At 42.3% G+C, this 19747-nt stretch overlaps 1 protein-coding gene across 1 annotated transcript; it reads right to left on the bottom strand.

The window, feature by feature from the left end:
* Positions 1-440: 440 nt before the first annotated feature.
* On the bottom strand, positions 441-6803 carry Awat1 (acyl-CoA wax alcohol acyltransferase 1). Its single transcript, XM_051142134.1, has 7 exons — positions 6634-6803; positions 5598-5708; positions 5248-5318; positions 3931-4135; positions 2905-3076; positions 1115-1314; positions 441-895 (listed from the first exon to the last, which is right to left on the bottom strand). Exons 1-7 carry the CDS (start codon positions 6707-6709, stop codon positions 741-743), a joined length of 990 nt encoding a protein of 329 aa, XP_050998091.1. The 5' UTR covers positions 6710-6803; the 3' UTR covers positions 441-740.
* Between the last annotated feature and the right edge of the window lie 12944 nt (positions 6804-19747).

Below are 19747 nucleotides of genomic sequence, written 5' to 3'. Positions count from 1 at the left end.
GTAGCGCCACTATTCATAGTAGCTTAAAAGTGGGGAAAAAAACAAGATGTTCTTCCACAATGACTGAATACACAAAATACAGTTCATCCACAATAGGTTGTTGTTCCGTCATGAAGAATAGAGTACTGTCACATACTAGAATATGGAGGAACCTTGAAAACATGCTGAGAGAAAGAAGCCTATCATGAAAGAACATACGCTATATTTTCATTTATGTGAAATGCGCAGCCTGGCAAAGTCTTAGAGACAGAAGGTGAGTCAGTGGGTTGCCTGGTGTTGAGTGGTGCACAGTGACTGCCTATGTGTACTGAGTTTCTAGCAGTGCTTGAAGGAACCCCAAAAGTAGCTTGTGGTGGTTGTTGTACAGCTCTCTAAAAATACTACACCCTGCTGAACTCTGCACTTCAAACTGGCCAAAATTATGGTATGCAAGGTACATGTTAATTTAAATGTTTTATTAAGAGTTTTAAAAATTAGAGTGGTGACTGCCCGGTCATCATTTGAATCCTTCATGGTATGGGACAAAAGGACCACAGGCTGTTCCCTCTGAGGAATGCCTGGGTGGGGCTCCTCAGGGACAACTCCTGTGGGGGCATGGGCAGGGGCAGTGTTATGGTCCAGAAGGAGCTCTTAAAGTGTTCTCCCTGGCTGTACACACAACTTCTTTCGTATTTCCTCCGTGGTTCTAGGCAACCCAGTTTCAGCTCCAACACAGATGCTCTCAGGTACAGTTTCTTCAATCACACGAACAGCAGCTTCTGGCTGTCAGAGAAGCCATGCTGGGCCTTATGCTGCTCGAACAGCTTGTGCAGGGCATCCTTGTATAGTGCATGGTATTTATCCACCATCTCTGGGCTTGGCTTTTCAATTTTGGGCACTGGCAAAGGCTCCCCAACTGTCAAAAGAGATGAAAACAAACAAACAAAACAAGATTGGAAGTGCCAGAAGCCTCAGTTCTTCCACTCTTTTCTTCCCTGGGCCAGATACTCTGGCTACTTCAGTCGGCTCTCAGCTTCTCCCATTCTGCTACCCTCTTCTTTCACGGGGGAAGGGCACAATGCAGTTGGATGGAAGAAAGAGCTTAGATGGCCCTGAGGCTGAGAGCAGCACTCACCTATGGTGACAAGGGGCTTCTTGTATGGTAGGACTCCTTTGGATCCTTGAGAGAGGCCGTCTCCGTAGAAGATGCAAAAGTAGAAACCAAAGAACCGGCGGAAACGGTTTTGGAATTTGAACATCCAGCTATCCTCAGGGAACAGCACCTGGTCATATACTTCAGTTTCTCCAAAGGTGAAGGTAGGGACCAGATGAGCCCTGTAGGGAAACCCTCATTCCTTAGACACAGGGTATTGTGGGGACCATGCTGGAAAGATTTCAAGGCCAGGAACTCTTCCATTAGAATACAATACTAGAGACCTAAAACATTCTATTTACATTAAACAGGGTGCCTTATTTGGTATATGTCTTGTCTTGAAAATTCCCAGACCAATGAGATTGTTATCTCCAGCCTGGATTACAAGGGCAAAATACAGAGATACAGACAGGAAAAAAGAGCTAGGAAGAGCTCCAGGGAACATCCTAACTTTCTGCTAGACAAATCATAAGATGTGGGCAATATGTATAGATGCACATCTATGAAATGGCCCTCCCTCAGGGACCAAGCATAAGGTATTGTCCTTGGGATTCAAGCAGAGAGCATTGTTTCTTTTCTATAAGCCACAAGAACCCACCGAGAACAGTGCTCTAGGAAAAATAAACCAGGCTCTTTACAGCCCTTAAGTGAGAAAAAGCAAACACAGCAGTTTGCCATGTGGTACCTGATTGGTTCCTACTAACACTGAGGACACAGTGTGGAAACTAGAGCCCAGGCCCAGAAGAATGAAGATCCTTCAGGAAGCCAGCCAGAAGCAGGGCCTAGACTAGAACCCAGGTCTTCTGGCTCCAACTCAGAGTTGTTCTTCTGTGTTATACTCCAGACTTCTAGGCCTTTCAGGTGAGGTCATCTGAAGATAGATCTGCCTCCTCCCTGAGTATGCAATAGGACAATTGCCCTTGTGTTCAGTGAGCTAGACTACTGAACTGGTAGGCTCCCTATTACTCCATATACCAGCTCCGTTTCCCCCCTTCTTTTCCCAAGACAGTGCAGCTAACATTTATCAATCACCCACGGTATGCAAAGTACACGGTAGGTATTTTATATGAGTGAATTCATTCATATCTCACTGGATCTGGTGGCTTAGCTCTGTAATCAAAGCTATTCATGAAGCTGAGGCAGAGGGATTGCAAGTTAAAGATCTACTGGAGCTGTAAAGCCCAGTCACCCCATTCAGGAGAAACAATGATCAGTAGCCATGTTCGGAAGATGAAAATCCCAACGCTTAGAATGATAGATATCCCAGCATGCAGGGTAAGTCATACAGCCAGGGATGATGATGATGATAATGATGATGATGATGGTGGTGGTGGTGATCTTCAGATGCTGGGATGGAACACAGAGCCTCATGCATGTTGAGCAGTTGCTCTACCACTGAACTACAGATACTTCAAGCCTCATAGAGCTAGGATTTTAAATCAGACTCCAGACTCCAGCTCTTTACACAGACTCACTCTTCTGTCGTGTGTCTTGCACTTATTATCAACAGACAATGTGGAGGTGATTGACATGTTAACCTGAGCCTAACTGCCCTGAACATTGTACCTGAGTTCATAGCCTGACTTCCTGGGAATGGATGCAGTTTGCTGAGAGGAAGCAGATGGCTTAAAGCTTTACAAAATTTGACACCCACCTCTCCTATTCGGTCATAAGTTTCTAGGGGGCAAAACTCCAATGGTACTCATCTTGGCACAATTCATAGGGTCATGTACAGAGAGGGACACCTACTCCTCTTGCTGGGGGACACCTACCCATGTCGAAGGGCTGTGCGCACAAACCCCTTGCGCTTCTGGAGGACGAGGGTGGTGGTGTTAGGCGTGCTCTGTAGGGCTTCTCCCACTCCTCCCACAACAATGCCCACGAGGTTTCCAGTGCCATGGCTCAGCAGGTAGTCAAGGGATTGCTGGCCCACAGAACATAGTCCTAGAGAGAATCAAGGCACAGAGAGGACAAACTCATCAGGAGAGGAGTGCATGTCAGAGAGAACAGATTGGCTTCTATGTTCCCATGGCTCACAGGAAGAAAAGCTGAAAGAGATAGGACAGAAGTGTGGAAAAGAGAAGGCAGTGAGTAGAGAGAATATGTCTCCCTTGAACATGCTTCCCCATAGGAAGCACTGGATGGAAGCTACAGTGGGATGGTTTTCAGCGGAATAAAGAAAACTTTCTAGCTGGGTGTGGTGGTGCACACCTTTAATCCCAGCATTTGGGAGGCAGAGGCAGGTGGATCACTGTGAGTTTGGTCTACTGAGTGAGTCCAGCACAGCCAAGGCTACACAGAGAGACCCTGTCTCAAAACAAAAACAAAACAAAACAACCAACAACAACAAAAAAAAAAAAAAAAAAAAAGAAAAGAAAAGAAAAAGAAAACTCGCCAAATTCAGTTTTCTTTCTACCCCCTTCTTTCCATTAATAGAAATCTCTATTATTCATTGAGCACATACTTTGTGCCAGACATTATATTGAATACTTTACTCATATAAGATACTATACTTAAGAGATTTTTCATTTAATCACCATACTATTTCAGCACTATTTTTCTGGTGAGGAAGCTGAGTCCACTAGAAGTTAGTTAATTTTCCCATGTTCTTACAGAAAGCAACAGAGCCAAGTTTAAGCTGGGTAGGTTAACTCCATGATGTATGCTCTGATTTCCACACTATGATTACAGGACAAAAGAATGGTGCAGGGTGGGAGAAGAGGCTTAAAAGGGTATGTTTTATAAAAAGAGCTATAGTGAAATGGACCAGAAGCTCCAGTGAGTATGATCAGAAGCACCTTTGGCCATGATGTAGTCCCTAATAATGGGGATCTTGAAGAACCATGACAGTGTGGCCAAGTGAGGAGTGATTCCTGGAAAGGTCTTCGAGAAGCCTGTGGACTCAGTGCAGAAGTTGCAGAAGGGACCGAAGGTCAAGAGACCATGGGGATGGACCCCCATGACGTAGTTGCATGAAGGGGACAGGTCCTTAGTCTTCACGATCTGCAACCATGGAAACAAATGGCATAGAGGGTGGAATAAGATCACATGGAGCAGCAAGATGAAGACATGTCAGGGATTTGGGTATTCTCTGAAACAGTTGCCTAACAGGCAAAACACATGAAGCTTTCAAGAGGCCTAGGCTTTGATTGCCACAGCCCTGGAGTGACAAGATAAGCTCTTGGGCAAATGGAACTGATGAGGCACTTGCTTGTGGCTTGAAACAGTCTCAGTCATTTGTGTCCATGAGAATTATGCACATTTTCATTTTATTTGTGTAATGTCATGTTATATATCATGGCCAGGAAGCTCTGCTCTAAGAAAACAGGACCCGGGCTGGAGAAATGGTCCAGCAGTTAGAAGCACCTGCTGTACTTGCAGAGGACCTGACTTGGGTTCCCAGCACCCACTTGGTTACTCACAACCACTTGTACCTGCAGTTCTAGGGGATCTAGTGCGCTCTTCCAGTCTCCTTGGGCACTGAATGCATGATGCATGCTTACATACATGCAGGAAAAATGCTCATACGCAAATTAAAAATAGATAAATTTTAAAAATCAAAACAAGAACTGTGTCATTTCCTTTTAAAGAGTACCCAGGGGAGCCTCAGAGCAGTCCATTTCTGGACCTTTTCCTTAGGATGTCCTCCTTCAAGTGCCCCCAGTATCTGCCTAGGTAGCTTTTAATGACCACTGACAGCTCTGCTTATGTACTGCCACATATGTAAACCATTTCCTTTCCACCCTTCATCAGAATCGCTTCTGTGTTTTGCACCACCTTCTAATTATGCACTTAGCTTTTCTCCCCCATCAGAAGTGAGATGCTTGCTCATGAAGAATCATGTAGTCACTTTTCTGAAGCCCTAACATGGGGTTAATAGAAGTTTCTGAATCATGTTTGCTAAAGTGAATGATACTTTTCTTCATCTTATGTCATATAGCAGGTCATGCCAAGAGTTTCCAAAATATCCCAGCAAAGTACAGAATACTGTGCTGTAATCTTGCCTGAGCTGACACTTTACCAAGATGCTCAGTTTTCTTATGGACACTCCAAGTCATTTGGTACAATACCTGCATTTTGAGTGTTGAGGGGGACACTGGGGAAGGGATACTTACACTAATGGGGAAATAGTCTCTGATGTGGGTCCAGACTTTCCAGTTCCTTACCCAGGTTGAACGCCTACCACCTGAAACAAAAGTGTCAGTAGAGGATGATATCAGTATTGCCACTTCATACCTCTCACTCACCCAGAGGTCCCCTAGCAACTTGGAAGGACTACATCCAAGAGATAGGAAAGGAGAACATCCTAGAATGATTCTAGCTGCCTAGCATTTGTAACTTGGAGATCTTGGAAGAGAATTCTTAGAACTCAAAAGACAGTGGTATGGTGAGTGGAGCCCTGCAGCAAGTAGGCTTCTAGACTAGGGTAGAAATTTCCCCCCCCCCCTAGATTCATGAATCTTACCTTGATTTGGAGTCTTCCAGTCCAGGAGTAATAGCCAGCCAAAGTAAAGTGTTGGTAGCAGCCACAAGGGGGTGAAAAATAGGGAAATTAACAACGGCTGCACGATCCAAACTGAGGAAAGAGTAGGCCAGAACAAATTTGTGCTGGCATCAGAGTTTGGCCATGCCCAGTCCTATTGCTACCACCTCCTACCACCCATGCTCTGAACCTGGGCTTCAGCACAACCTCAGGCCTGACATTTGCCCTTCAGAAATTTCTTCTGTAATCTACCATATGCAATCCTCACTTCTCCTCCTACCTCTCATCATGTTCCCCTGCCTCCCTGTCTAGCCACCATCCTTGTACTTTGGCTCTGTGCCTGGATCAAGCTTCTTGTCTGCTGCTCACATTGAGCTATCGGTTTTTTTTCCCATTTCTGCCTCTCTATCTCCCTTCCTATCCATCATCTCAGAATCTGTGAGAGGGTGTGGGTCTGTGTTTCCTTGTTTTTATACTCTCCAGCTCTCTCTTGACCATTCCCATGCGACATCTCCAGTCCTGTAGTGTGTCCTACCCACTGTTCTTGTCCTCTTGCCATTCAACATCCCTTCGATCGTCTTTCTCTCACCCCACACTACCACCCCACTCTCAGAGTGGAAATCTCTATGGCTCAAGCATTGGCTATATAGCTGAGTATGCTGGCATACACCTATCATTCTAGCATTCAGGAGGCTGAGGCAAGAGGATAATGAGTTAAGAGACCGTGTCAACCGTGAACTTGTCTCATGAAATCCAGCCAAGCCATCAGTAACACAACAAGGACAATCAAGACAACAAAGAAGCAAAACCTCCACAGGCTGCTCAGCTATTAAAAACACCTCTTCCTTTTCATTCAGGATACATAGCGCTCAAGAATCCACTGCATGGCTCTCTAGTACTATCTAAATTGATCAAAAGGCCAAGAATTAGACTTCCCAAGACCATAAAACCATCACTCAGGTCTGGCCCTGCCTTCTTGAGTTGGCTTCTTGCTGTGCACTCTTGGTTCAGTACTCACAGATGGTAAGGTAGCCGAAGAGCCACTGCAGAAGGCACAGCTTCTGTAAGTAATCAGCATTCTTAGAGCAAGGCATGATGCTCAGGAGCCTGAGGGAGGTAAAGGTCTTAGAGCCTGTTCCAATGAATAGTGCCACCAGCCTCTGGAAGCTCACTGGATAGTGAACGCCTGAGACTATGAAGAGTTGACACTTGCCCTTTCCCCTCTTTTCCATAACTCCCTCCCCCCACCCACTGAAGAGGCCTGTTCAATAGCACTGGGGACTGCCCCCACAGGTATGGCCCCATCCACTACCCTTTGACTCTTTCCTGTGACTATGGGGACATCAGGATGAAGAAAGGAGAACATAACTATCTAAATGGCAGCTATCCAGAGAAGAGAACGTCTCTCATGGGCCATTCAGAGACCAAAGGGTTGTAAACTGAAGGAGATGACAGTGAGAAGAATATTCTGGGGGTTGGAGAGTGAGGGACACCTGGAATTGGGTGTCTATTGCCCTCAAGCAGTGTGATAAGAGGCTGCCCAGCCTCACACTTTTTCAACATGTACACAAAAATAAAGACTGGAACATTTTCATTTTATATTATCATTAACTAGTTGAACCCAAGCACTGGAAAACCAACAAAAACAAAACAACTATTAACATTTTGGCATACTTGTTCATCTGTCTGCTTATTTGGGAGGAGTATTGTATAGTGCTATTTTACCACTAAATACTTAATTTTGGAGATATAAAACTGCAGGTGTTTTCTTCCACAATATCACTGCCAATGTCATCCTTAACAAATGTAAAAATTCTCTAACAATATCTAATATTTAATACATAGGCAAATGTCTTTTTAGTTCTAAAAAAGATTCACTAGTTATATTTGAATATCATGACATTTAAGTCTCTATTTCAGTTGCACTCTCGCTTTCTCACTGTAAAATAGAACCCAGATACAAAAATCATTTAAATAAATGTATGGCTTAATAAATTATTATCGGTGCCACGCGTGGTGGCACACGCCTTTAATCCCAGCACTCAGGAAGCAGAAGCAGGCGGATCGCTGTGAGTTTGAGGCCATCCGGGTCTACAAGGCGAGTACAGGACAGCCAAGGCTAACACAGAGAAACCCTGTCTTGAAAAACCAAAAATAAATAAATAAATAATTATCAGAGAACACCTGGTAGCCACCCTAGGTAAAGACATAGAACTTTCTACTTAGCCCACACTGTCTCCATGTACCCTATTCCCACCCTAATCTTCTTTCTCCTCTCCAAGTAAGCATTATCTGAAACCCTAGAGTCATCTTACTTATGATTTTCTATGGGTTACCTCTCCAGATATAGTTCCCTAATAATTATGATTTATTTTTGACCATTCAAAATATAAGTCTTCTTCTTTTTGACCTTCTACTCTGGAATATAGATTTATAATGGAGTTGCAAAACAGTACAGAGCGCTCCCTACATCCTTCACCCAGCTTTCTCTCCCTGTTGCTTAGCATGTGGTGTAAACATTGCATATTACAGAATCTCTGTTACCTGAGTTCTAGGTTTTACTTGAATTGGGCCTGCTTTTTCAAAACTGGTGTCCATTTTTTGTTCCAGGATGCCATTAAGATTCCACATTTCACCTAGTCATTGTCTTCCTAGTCTCCACACGCCCCATGGTCTTCCCTTGTCTTTCTTGATGGTGGCACTTCTGAAGAGTTCAAGTCCAATTTGTTTTGAGATGGAGTCTTGCTATACAGTCCTCACTGGCCGCAGGAGCTCTCATGTTTCCTGAATGTTGGAGTTACAGTGTGAGCTTCAAATCTGTTTATTTTAAATGTGTGGGGTGTGTGTGTGTGTGTGTGTGCTGCTGAAGCCTGAACCCATGACTTTGAGCATGAACTGCATACCTGGTAGTGTGACTATTCTTAATGTTTGGCAAATTCTGGCCATTGATGTCAAGTGCAGCAATCTTGAGTGTTTTGGTTTGCATTTCTGTGCTCAGATGATTACTTATGTGTAATGAGATCACTAGAATTCTATGGAGGCATGCTTTGGGGACTTCAACAGGTACATTAATAGAGGACAAAGGACACCTTCCAAGAGGGAGGAAAAAGAATTCAAGAGAGGAAGGCAAGTGCAGACTGACCTTTGAGGCAGTTTGTCTTTAAGGAAAGTTCCACTTCCTTTGCTTTGCTTTCCTTTATCTCAGAGTGTCTTCTTCTTCTTCTCCTTCTTCTTCTCCTTCTTCTTCTTCTCCTTCTTCTTCTTCTTCTTCTTCTTCTTCTTCTTCTTCTTCTTCTTATTCTTCTTCTTCTTCTCCTCCTCCTCTTCTTCCTCCTCCTCCTTCTTCTTCTTCCTCTTCCTCCTCCTCTTCCTCCTCCTGGTCTTTCTGTTGGTTAGAAACTAGCCTGGCAAGTGTTAGTATTGCTGAAGAGCTGTTGTGCTGAGGTAATGACATCAACTGGGGTTGGGGGTGAGGCCGCATCCCTGGCACTCTGTCTTTCTGGAAGAGAACATCCTGCATCACCTTCCTGCCCACACTCTCTCGTCTTTGTAAATTGTTTTCTCCAGGAGGCCAGCCCATAGCCTAACTCTTTAAAAATGTCAAAGTCTCAGTAATCATTTCTATTTCCTCCTGTCCTCTGAAAAAAAGAAGACAAGTTGTTTAGAAGACATTTAAACTATAGAAAGTGTGTGTGTGTGTTCCATTTCATGCCAGATCCCACACCTTACATTGGTATTTTCATGAACCTCTATTTAATAATAGTTGTGTTTTAATATCAATTGAATAATGATATGACACACTGAACCTGCTATGTGCATATATTATGATGGTATTTGCACCCATTTAAAACAATATCTGTGCAAAATACTATATATTAATTTTAGACAATGCTCTGTATTAATGAAGTTACTCCCCATGCCTCAGCTGTGTGCTTCCTACAAGTTGTGAACAATGGCTCCTTGCCCCATGTGGGGACTCCCAAGCATTCATAGCTCTAGTTACAGAGCATCCAGTGCTCTCTTCTGGCCTCCATCGGCAGCAGGCACACACAGTGTAAGGAGATACACAGGCAGACAAAGTACCTATACACATAAAAAGAAAATAATTAAAATTTATTTATTTTTCTGATTATGGAAATAATGCATGTAAGCCAGTCAATTTTCAGAGCACTCTGGAAAGTGTAACAGGAACAAAAGCTACACGTAACCTCACCATTCACAAGTAATCATTATTCACTGCAAACATTTGAGTGTGTTCATTTTTATGGAGCATATTTCCTATACAAATGTGGTCATAGATGTAAAATTATTGTTGAGTTTGGATTCATGAGTCCAACACATCAAGTTGTGTATCTGAGATCCCACTTAAGTAAGTGGCTTAACTGCTTAGTGCCTCCATTTCATCATCTGTAAAAAGATTAAATATTGACCCATATTACAGGATTATCATTTATATACAAGAATTCATGCAGAATCCTTGGCTCAGGCCTTTGCTCATATATATGCTCATATTAAAGGTTCAGTACATGAAAGAACAGCCAAAAAGTTCAAGGTTGGTTATTTAATATAATTATTTAACATTGAGCCATATCTCATATTCCATTTTGTAAACTGCCTTGTATGAAATGGTATCCTGTGATATTTTTTCATGCCATTATAGCATCATACATTATTTTCATTGTATGGTCATGCCACAATTCATTTTTCTTAATGAGTTAATTAATTTTGGGACAAAGACTCACTATGTATTCCTTCTTGTCCTAGAACATGCTGTATAGATCTGGCTAGCCTCTAGTTTATGGAGATTTGCTTGCCTCTGCCTCTTGAGTGTTGTGACTAAAGGCTTGAACTACCAAACCTGGTTTTATCTTTATTTTTGTTTCATTTTTTAAAAATCCTCTTATTTTAATTACATGTATATGCATGTATTTGTGTGTGGGTATGTGAGTGTGACTGCAGGTGTGTAAGCAGGCCAGAAGAAGGCATTGGATCTACCGGAGCTGGCAGTTGCAGGCCGTTTTGAGTGCCCTGCTTAAAGAGCTGTATGAGCTCTTAACCTCTGATCCATCCATCTAGCCCGATTTGTTTCCTTTGAGATAAACTCTTATGTGTCCCAGGCTGGCCTTAGACTTACTCTGATCCACTCCCGACTGCTGAAATTACAGGTGTGGGCTACCATGTCTACTCAGAAGCACTAACTTTTAGATAAGTACCTTCCAAACTCTAGCCAGATTTCTCGGTACTTTAAAGGTAGGTGAAAGTCACTTACTGGTCAGCATGCCTCCTTTATTATGACCAATGTTTTCCCCCCAGTGAATTGTAGGAGTTTAGACATAATACAGGAGTAGGATGCTTTCCTGGGCCTCCATTGCCATGTGTAGGGATAGCAAAGGCATCAGAAAGGGAGGTCGTATAGCCTTGTAAAGAGAACTCTGGGCTTGAAGAGAGACCATGACCCTCTTCTCCAAACAGTTGGGCAAGTAAGTATGTCCCCCTAGCCCTCCCACCAAACACACCTATTACCTGGCAATCTTACTAGACCTGGCAATGCTGCTGTTTGGATTCACCTGAAAATAACTAAATGCAAGCCAGGTCCAGTGGGCTGTAAAACCTGGAAAAATTAGATGTTTTAGTAATGGACACTGAGGTCAGTCTGTACTCAGAATGAATTTGAATAAGACATCTGTGTCCCCTTTAAGGAGAAAGAAAATTAATCTAGTTTTACCTAAACTAAACAGGTGAGAGGTCTTTTTTTTTTTCAATGTTTATGGTCAGAATATCTGGACCATGCAGGGACTTTTTTGGTATGTGGGTATACTTGGCTGCCCTGAATTGAAGAAAAGGAAATACAATAATAATGAAAAGAGATTGGGAACCCTGAGGATATGGAGGCCTGGTTGCTAGTAAGAACACTACTCTTTTGTCTTTATTGTTGTTTTTGTTAGTGTCACCTCATTGAATAGTATTAATTATAATCTTTCATCGGTTACATACTCTCTGCTCTCCTTATTTTGTGATTTTATGAGACAAGGGCTTCATGTAGCTCAGGTTAGGCTGGCCTGAACACCTGATCCTCTTGCCTACACTTGCCTTACAGGCTCCTGACAATGTACATACTCATCACTTTATGGGCCTGCTTTCCTCCCTCTATCACTTCCTCCCTCCCTCCCTCCCTCCCTCCCTTCCCTCCTTCCTTCCTTTTTTCTTTTTTCCCGTCTTTATTGGTTCATGTTATTCGTCCAAATTGCACTATTGCTACTACTTACAGATTCTGTTAACGCACATCTGTTTGTTGAAAAAGTTCTGGGAAGAATTCTTCCTTGAGCAGTACACATGGAAAGTCGCTCCTTAGCTAGTGTTTATTACCTTAATGTTTTCTTCCAAAGGCTGAAGGTTTCTTTCTGGTGCACTAGCTTAGGAAGTAGAACTCTTATTTGTCTTGTTTCTAGTCCCCAGCCTCTAAGGATTGATCAGAGCAGTATCAAATGTGCAAGTGAGTTCTGTCAAAATAGCATGTGGGCAGAACCCAGCAAAAATAGGTCACAGGGGAGGATGGACAAATGTTAACATTCTCCTGAGCCAATGCCTAGTCATATGGAGATCTAGATTAAAAAAAAAAAAACAGGTTGAAGCTGTAAGGCCAGAAAAAAAAAGGTCAACAGAGAGGCTGAGAATAAATCAAAAGCCAAAGCCATACCCAAAAGTGACAAAGTCAGTAGAAACTACACTGGTTCAGGTAAAGGTTACTAGAGCTCAGAAGATCAAAGTAACTTAATGTCTCTGCTCTTCTCTTCCCTTCCCTTCTCTTCTCTTCTCTTCTCTTCTCTTCTCTCTGACTGGAAACAATCAGACAGAGATGTCACCATTTCCTCGCTTGCCTTGGCATGTTGGCCAGTGTGGTCTCACTGGCCGATCTCAACTTGTTTTTCATGTTAATCTATCTCTGGTAGTCTGCAGACTTCACTAAGGTTTTTGGAGGAATTCACTTTGAATGGTGTGTGGGAAATAGCCAGGCTGGAGGTGGCAAGGGCTGAGAATCCAGTCATTGCAGCATGACAGCTGCAAGAGTGAAAACTACAGATTGCAAAGAATGAACTTGTCATCACAGAATGCGGCCAGGTAACTGATAACTGGGAAACTTGCTTCAAACCTGTCTAAGATGATTAGATAGTAAGGGACTAAAAGCCACTCAGCTGAAAGGGGAAACTTATTAGCTACAGACTTTCTGGTACCTCAGCACCTTCAAGGGCCTCCTTGGAGGTGCTGCCTGTGACCACTGGGTTCATCAGATCCTTGATACAGTGGTTTACTCTACACTGGCCATTGGTGTTTCTAAAAGAGCTTAGTTTCTCAGCCTTTTCAGTACTGGTTCTAGAGACGTAACAAGTCATAAACAATAATAAAAAACACATATCTAACTGGTGGGAGAAGTTAGTTGGCAAGGTTGGACTCTTCCAAGGGTCCACCTTTATATTAAAGATACCTTCCATAGTCACTGTAGCTACTGGGAGGGAGTGGTTGCCTGCCACTGTCGGGTACTGGGAAATTATATCATCTTTTATTGTCCTTGATCTATTCTAAAATATAAACTTTGAATATGGATTAGTCAGCTAATGGGAATGAAAGAAACATTGCTATGGCCCAACACTAGGATTTGTTTACATGCAGGAGATAGGAAAATGTAGGCGTCTAGTCCTACTAGCTAAGCCAGAGGTGGCAAACACAAATGTCTTTAGGAACCAGAGGTACTAGAAATGAAGGAATCAGCTGACAGGCATAATAAGAAATGATAGTAGTGGGATGCCCCAGAGAGATGCCTCCATAGGTCTTCCAACTTTTTCTTCAAAAAAAATTAAAATACAAGGAAAAGAAAAGAATAATATGAGGAATGCCTGCATATCACCAGCTGCCTAAATTCAGTACTTGCTAATATTATGCATATTTATTTTGTCTCTTTTTATGTACACACAGATGTTTGCACATATATACATATGTATGCATGTCTTATTTTTTTAGAAGCACTTCTAATTTTTTAAAATTATAAGCATGCTTTCTAAACAAAACAGAACTACAGATTTGCCCCAAGACTGATTTGTGAACAATGAGGAATGGCTGCTATGGAAGCACAGCCAGGCCTAAATAAGTCCTGATAATCCAGCCAATACCAGTGAGCTCTGCCATGGAACAAAGTGGACTAGCGGAGATCAACATGGCCTTCCAGTACCTCCTACCCACCTTCTTTTGGAGATAGTGTATCAGCCTCTAAAAATCCGCTCACATTTCTCTCTTTTTAAAAAATGTTATTTGTGCTTTTATGGAATGCATCATACATATAAGGAGTTGAAAGAAAAATAAGTGAACATATATGCAAGGCCCTTGGTTTGATCCTCAGTACTGTAAAACAAAACCAAAAGAAATAAAAATGACAGTACTAGTAACTTCCAATGCACTTATTATGCTCTGACCTCATCTTCTTTCCCTGTGTACCATGAGCAACCACTGTATTGCTGTTTATCTATTGTTCTGTATTTGTAAGTTTATCTCATATATACGTAAGTCTTCTGAACAAAAGACATTAAGTTTGCCTTCATTTGATATAGACACTTTTTGACATATGATTGTTTTACATCCTGATAGACTCACTTTAACTAAAACATACTGTAAGTTGAAAATAAATTTGGTACCCCTGATCTGCCAAGCATGATAGCCTAGCAACACAGCATACTGTAGCATATTTGTTTTTTCCCCTCTTGATTGTGTGACTCACTGCCACTGCTAAGTATCACAAAATAGAATCCCTGACCTGGGGAAAGAGTCAAAATTCAAAATAGGGTTTTTAGTTAATATACGTTATTTTCAGTGTCAAAGTTGAAAGACTGAAAGTCAAATCACTATTGAACTCAGTGTGTTAGTTGTGTTTATGTCACTGTGTCAAAATATCTGAGATAACCAGCATATAGAGATGAAAGCTTTATGTTTGCTTGTGGTTTCAGATGACTCAATGCTCATTTTTGGAACCTTTGTAGAACATCATGTCATGGTGGGATGGTGTGGCAGAGGAGACAGCTGAGAAGCAAGAGAGACAGATAGGAAGGAGCCAGATTCTCAATATCCATCCATCCCTTTCAAGAACACACTTCAAATGACCCAATAGTGCTACATCTGAACAGGGGGCCAAGGTCCTCTCCATGCATGGTCCTTGTTTGGTGCATCAGTCCCTGATGGACCCCCTGGACCCAGATTTGTTGGCTCAGTTGGTCTCCTTGTGGAGCTCTGTCCCCTCCAGGTCCTTCTATCCCCCAACTCTTCTATAAGACTCCTTGCTCTGGGTTCTTAATTTTAATTTGTTGTTAATTTATCAACCATTTCCTTTTTCTTTTTTAAATTTAATTTTTATTATTATATTGACATAATTTCTACCTCTTCATCACCTGCACCTCATCCAACCAATTCTTCCTGTGCCCACAACTAATTCTTTAATCATTATTGTTTTACACACAGAGAGACACAGACACACACACTCACACACACACAGACACACACCCCCACTTATTCTAATTTAGTGTCGCTTATATGTGCATGTATTTCATAAACCTTTTCTCTCACTCTTTGATATGATGAAGTTTTTAAACATTTTTCTTTCTAAGGTTTGAATTTCTGGCTTTCATCTAAAATATTACTTAAGGGGAGAGGGGGTGCTGAAAAACAGAAGGTTAATCTCCATATATGTTGACCTGGGGGCTTCTCAGTCTGCAAATAGCCTGGAGCTAAGCTTCCTCCTTCCCTTGGAAGTACCTACCTCTTGATTTGAGGATGAAGTCAGAACTGAACTTCTATCATCTCCCCCACCTCATCATGCTTGATGCTTCATAGTTTCTCTAGCTAAGACTTGTTGAAAAGAAGTATGAATGAGGCTGCTATGAACATAGTTGAGCAAATGTCTTTGTTGTGTGGTGGAGCATCTTTCAGGCATATGCCCAGGAGTGGTATATAGCTGGGTCTTGAGGTAGAACTATTCCCAAATTTCTGAGAAAGTGCCAGATTGATTTTCAAAGTGGTTGTACAAGTTTGCACTCCCACCAGCAATGGAGGAGTGTTCCCCTTTTTCCACATCTTCACTAGCATGTGCTGTCACTTGAGTTTTTTATTTTAGTCATTCTGATGGGTATAAGATAGAATATCAGAGTCGTTTTGATTTGCGTTTCCCTGATGACTAAGGACATTGAGCATCTCTTTATGTGTTCACAGCCATTTTATAACTATGTTCATAGTAATCTTATTTGTAATAGCCAGAATCTGCAAACAACCTAGATGTCCCTCAACCAAAGAATGGATACAGAAACTGTGGTACATTTACACTATGGAATACTACTCAGCTATTAAAAACAAGGAAACCTTGAAATTTGCAGGCAAATGGATGGAACTAGAAATGATCATCCTGAGTGAGATAATCCACAACCAGAAAGACACACATGGTGCATACTCACTTATAAGTGGATATTAACCCAACATAGATGTCCTCTGAGAGTCTCCATCCTGTGGGGGATCAGGACAGATGCTGGGACTCACTGCTGGACTCCAGGTGAGAATGGTATGGAAGAATGGGGGATAGAATACCCAGAGGGTTCAGAAGCCCGACAGGGAGATCATCAAGGTTGGTGGATCTAGACCCAGGGGACCTGCACAAACTGCTGTACCAACCAATGCATGCCGCAAACCTAGACCCCATGTTCAGATCTAGCCAATGGACAGCTCATTCTACACGGTTGTGTGGAGAGTGGGGACTGACTCTGACATGAACTCTGATGGCCCCAATCTGATCACTTCCCCTTAGTAGAGAGGCCCAGTGGCACTCAGAGGAAGGTGAAGCAGGCTATCCGGATGCGACCTGATGGGCTGTGGTCATATGGTGGGGGAGGAGGTCCTCTTCTGTCAGAGGTCTAGGAGAGGGTGATAGGGCGAAAGAGGGAGGGTGGGGGGAATGGGAAGATAGAAGTGAGGTGTAATCAGCATAAATTATAAAAAATAAATAAAAAAGAGGAGAAAAGAAAAGTTTGAGTTCAAGGACTTGAGTGCAAGATATTTTGTGTCTCATTTATCTGTCCAACAAATATTCAAGTGTTGACTATGATACCTGTGCTGTGCTTCATAGTACACCAAGTACTGTGGCTGCAGAAGGGACGTAGACAAAACACTCTAGAGAGGGAGGACAGCAACCAATAGACATATACAGCACAACATGTACAATATAGTGTGGTAAACCCAAGTGGTATCGTGGACTGTGGGGTAAGATCAATCAGACTGATCAGGATGGAGAATGAGTTGCAATTTTAGATAGGTTGGTCAGGGAAGACATGTGGCTATCTAGAGGAAGTGGCAGCACTGACGGAGAAGACAGCAGCAATAAAGGCCCTGACGTAAGAGCATGTACCACTTGTTCATGGAGCAGTAAGTGATCCACTGTGGTCAGAGTCTACTGAGCAACAAATAAGCAGTAAGACGTTGAATGTCACAACAGGTGATTACTCAGCCAGTTGGTGAGGACATAAGTTATCTTGAGTCATCAGTGAATGCTGCCTGAGTAGATGCAAAGGCCAGAGATGGGGTTTCTGTTCTGGCCTCCAGTCTCTGGTTCTCCTCCTTTCCCTACTATGTAACAGTTTGAGGAGTTCTTTTGCCCCACTCATTTCCAGGACCTGCTGTTAATGAGGCAAAAGCTGTGTTTTACAGTCTCTGAGCCTCCCCTATGTTGTTTCTCAACTTGGAGTACCTCTTCTTTCACATAACCAGCTCAGGTTAGAAGCCAGTCACTGGGATGGGGAAATGGCTTAGTGGATAGGCGGCTTGCTGTGCAAGCTTGAGGTTCTGAGTTCAGATGTCCAGAATCCATGTAAAAGGCTGGGAGTGGCAGTGTGTACCTCTGATCCCAGTGTCAGAAAGTGAAGACAGGATAAAGACTGGAGGCTTGCTGGTCAAGCAGCCTAGCTCGTTGGTGAACTCCAGGCTCAGTGAGAAGTGATGTCTTTAAAAATAAGGTGGAGCCAGGTATAGTGGCACAAGCCTTTAGTCCTAGCACTCAAGGAAGCAGAGGCAGGTGGATCTCTGTGAGTTTGAGGCCAGCCTGGTCTACAGAGTGAGTTCCAGGACAGCCAAGGCTACACAGAGAAACCCTGTCTTGAAAAACACACAACATGAAAAATTAGGTATATGTAGTTCATTGTATATATGTGTAATAATATAAATGCATATGTAAAAGTTAAAACAAGTCAAAAAGAAAAACACGCAACAAAAATACCTCTAATAAATAAATAAATATGGTGGAAAGTGAAAACTTTCAGAAGATTGGCTGGCTAAGGGCTGTCTTAAGAAGGACCCAGAAACTGATTGCTGAGGAGTAAGGTGTTTATTAGTGAAGTTATTAGCGCTGTGAATAGAGACAACAGCATGGTGGCGGTTCCAAGGAGGGAACAGGCCCCAGTAGTAGAGACAGACAGCATGGTGAGGTCTCTGAAGAGAGGAATCAGAACTTATGTTGTGGAAATGGGGTCTTTTTCTAATAGCTTTTTGAGGATGGGGGAGGTTTCCCAGCAGAAGCATGCAGCCAGCCCCTTTGATTCCCAGATGGGAGAAAGGGAAGAGTATGGAACTAATACCCATTTTAATGTACATTCACTTCCCAGATGAGAGATTCTGGCACCTGGAAATCACAGATGGGCTCTCCATAGGGTGCCTGTCTACACCTGTGAAGCAGAGCCATTTGAAGTATCTTGGCCTTGGCAGCAAATGGGTTCTACTATTACATCTTTACAGAAAGCAATACAGGGAGACACTGCCTGATGTTGACTGCTGCTCTCCATATATGCCTATATACCTGTGTCATACACAGAGAAACACACACACACACACACACACACACACACACACACACACACACACGAAAATGAGAACAAAAAAAGCCACTTGTCTTGACTCCCTCTAGTTTCAGTGATATGAACACATTTGAATGAGCACATTTGGTAGAATGATTTGTATGAAAATGTAGGTTAAGCACATGTAACAGCTCCTTTAAATAAGATAGAGATGTATTTGTCTCCCATCTGAATGGTAGCTCTGCCCTGGGGCTGGGCCCTCTCTTTATGGTCTTTCTTATCTGCATGATATGAGCTAAGCTGGCTGCTGTTCTCACATCTCTCTAACCACTGTAGTAGTTTTTCTGCTTTGGTACTTATCTCCTTAAGTTTTGTTTCTACAAGCAGCTAGAGGAAGGCTTGCAAACTCTGAGTCAGTTTTGGCCATTTTACTGCTCAAAAATCTCTCTAGGGGTGAGGATGGTTTCTGGATGGTGGTGTGAAGATATTCCCAGGACCTTTTTTTCTTGTTGTTTTAGTTTTTGAAACAAGGTCTTGCTGTGTAGCTCAGATTGCACTTGAACTTGTGATCCTCCTGTCTCAGCTTCTTGAGTACTTCTGAGATTATAGGCTGGCACCACTATTCTCAGCACTCTAGGACATGTTTGTATTAAAAAAAAAAAAACCCTACCATACAAAGGTTACATTTTGTGCAAAGAAGAATTAAACTGGAATATGTGCATATTCATATACTCATATGTATGATTGGCATTTATATATATGCACACACAAATTTGTATATGAACAAATTCCTATGAATATGCAATGAATATACACACATGTTCACACTAAGGTTATTATTGTTGGAAATAGGACTTTTCTGAATATATTATACTATGTCAGCTAATAAGTGTGGAGAGAATGACAGAAATAGAAAAACATTATGGTGCAATCTCTGAAGAGGCAATAGTGTCACACAATGCATGCTCGTCATCAGTGACAGCAAAAACCACGAGGTGAAAGGTTCCTGTGGAATGTTGCAATGAAAAGATTTAGTGTGGCATGATGGCTCACACCTGTAATCCACTTGGGAGGCTGAGGTGGGACCATTGGGAGTTTGAGATCATTGTCAGCCTTATAGCAAGTTCAAATCTAGTCTGGGTTACATGAGACCTTGTCTAAAAAAAAAAAAAAAAAAAAAAAAAAAAAAAGAAAGAAAGAAAGAAAGAAAGAAAGAAAGAAACCAGAAGGGAAGAAAGGAAGACAGGGTTACACCATCACCAT

Source organism: Acomys russatus, chromosome X, assembly GCF_903995435.1.
Source record: "Acomys russatus chromosome X, mAcoRus1.1, whole genome shotgun sequence".
Classification (NCBI taxonomy): Eukaryota; Metazoa; Chordata; class Mammalia; order Rodentia; family Muridae; genus Acomys; species Acomys russatus.
Note: the sequence above shows the minus strand (reverse complement) of the source record. Positions and strands in the feature narration are given on the sequence as shown.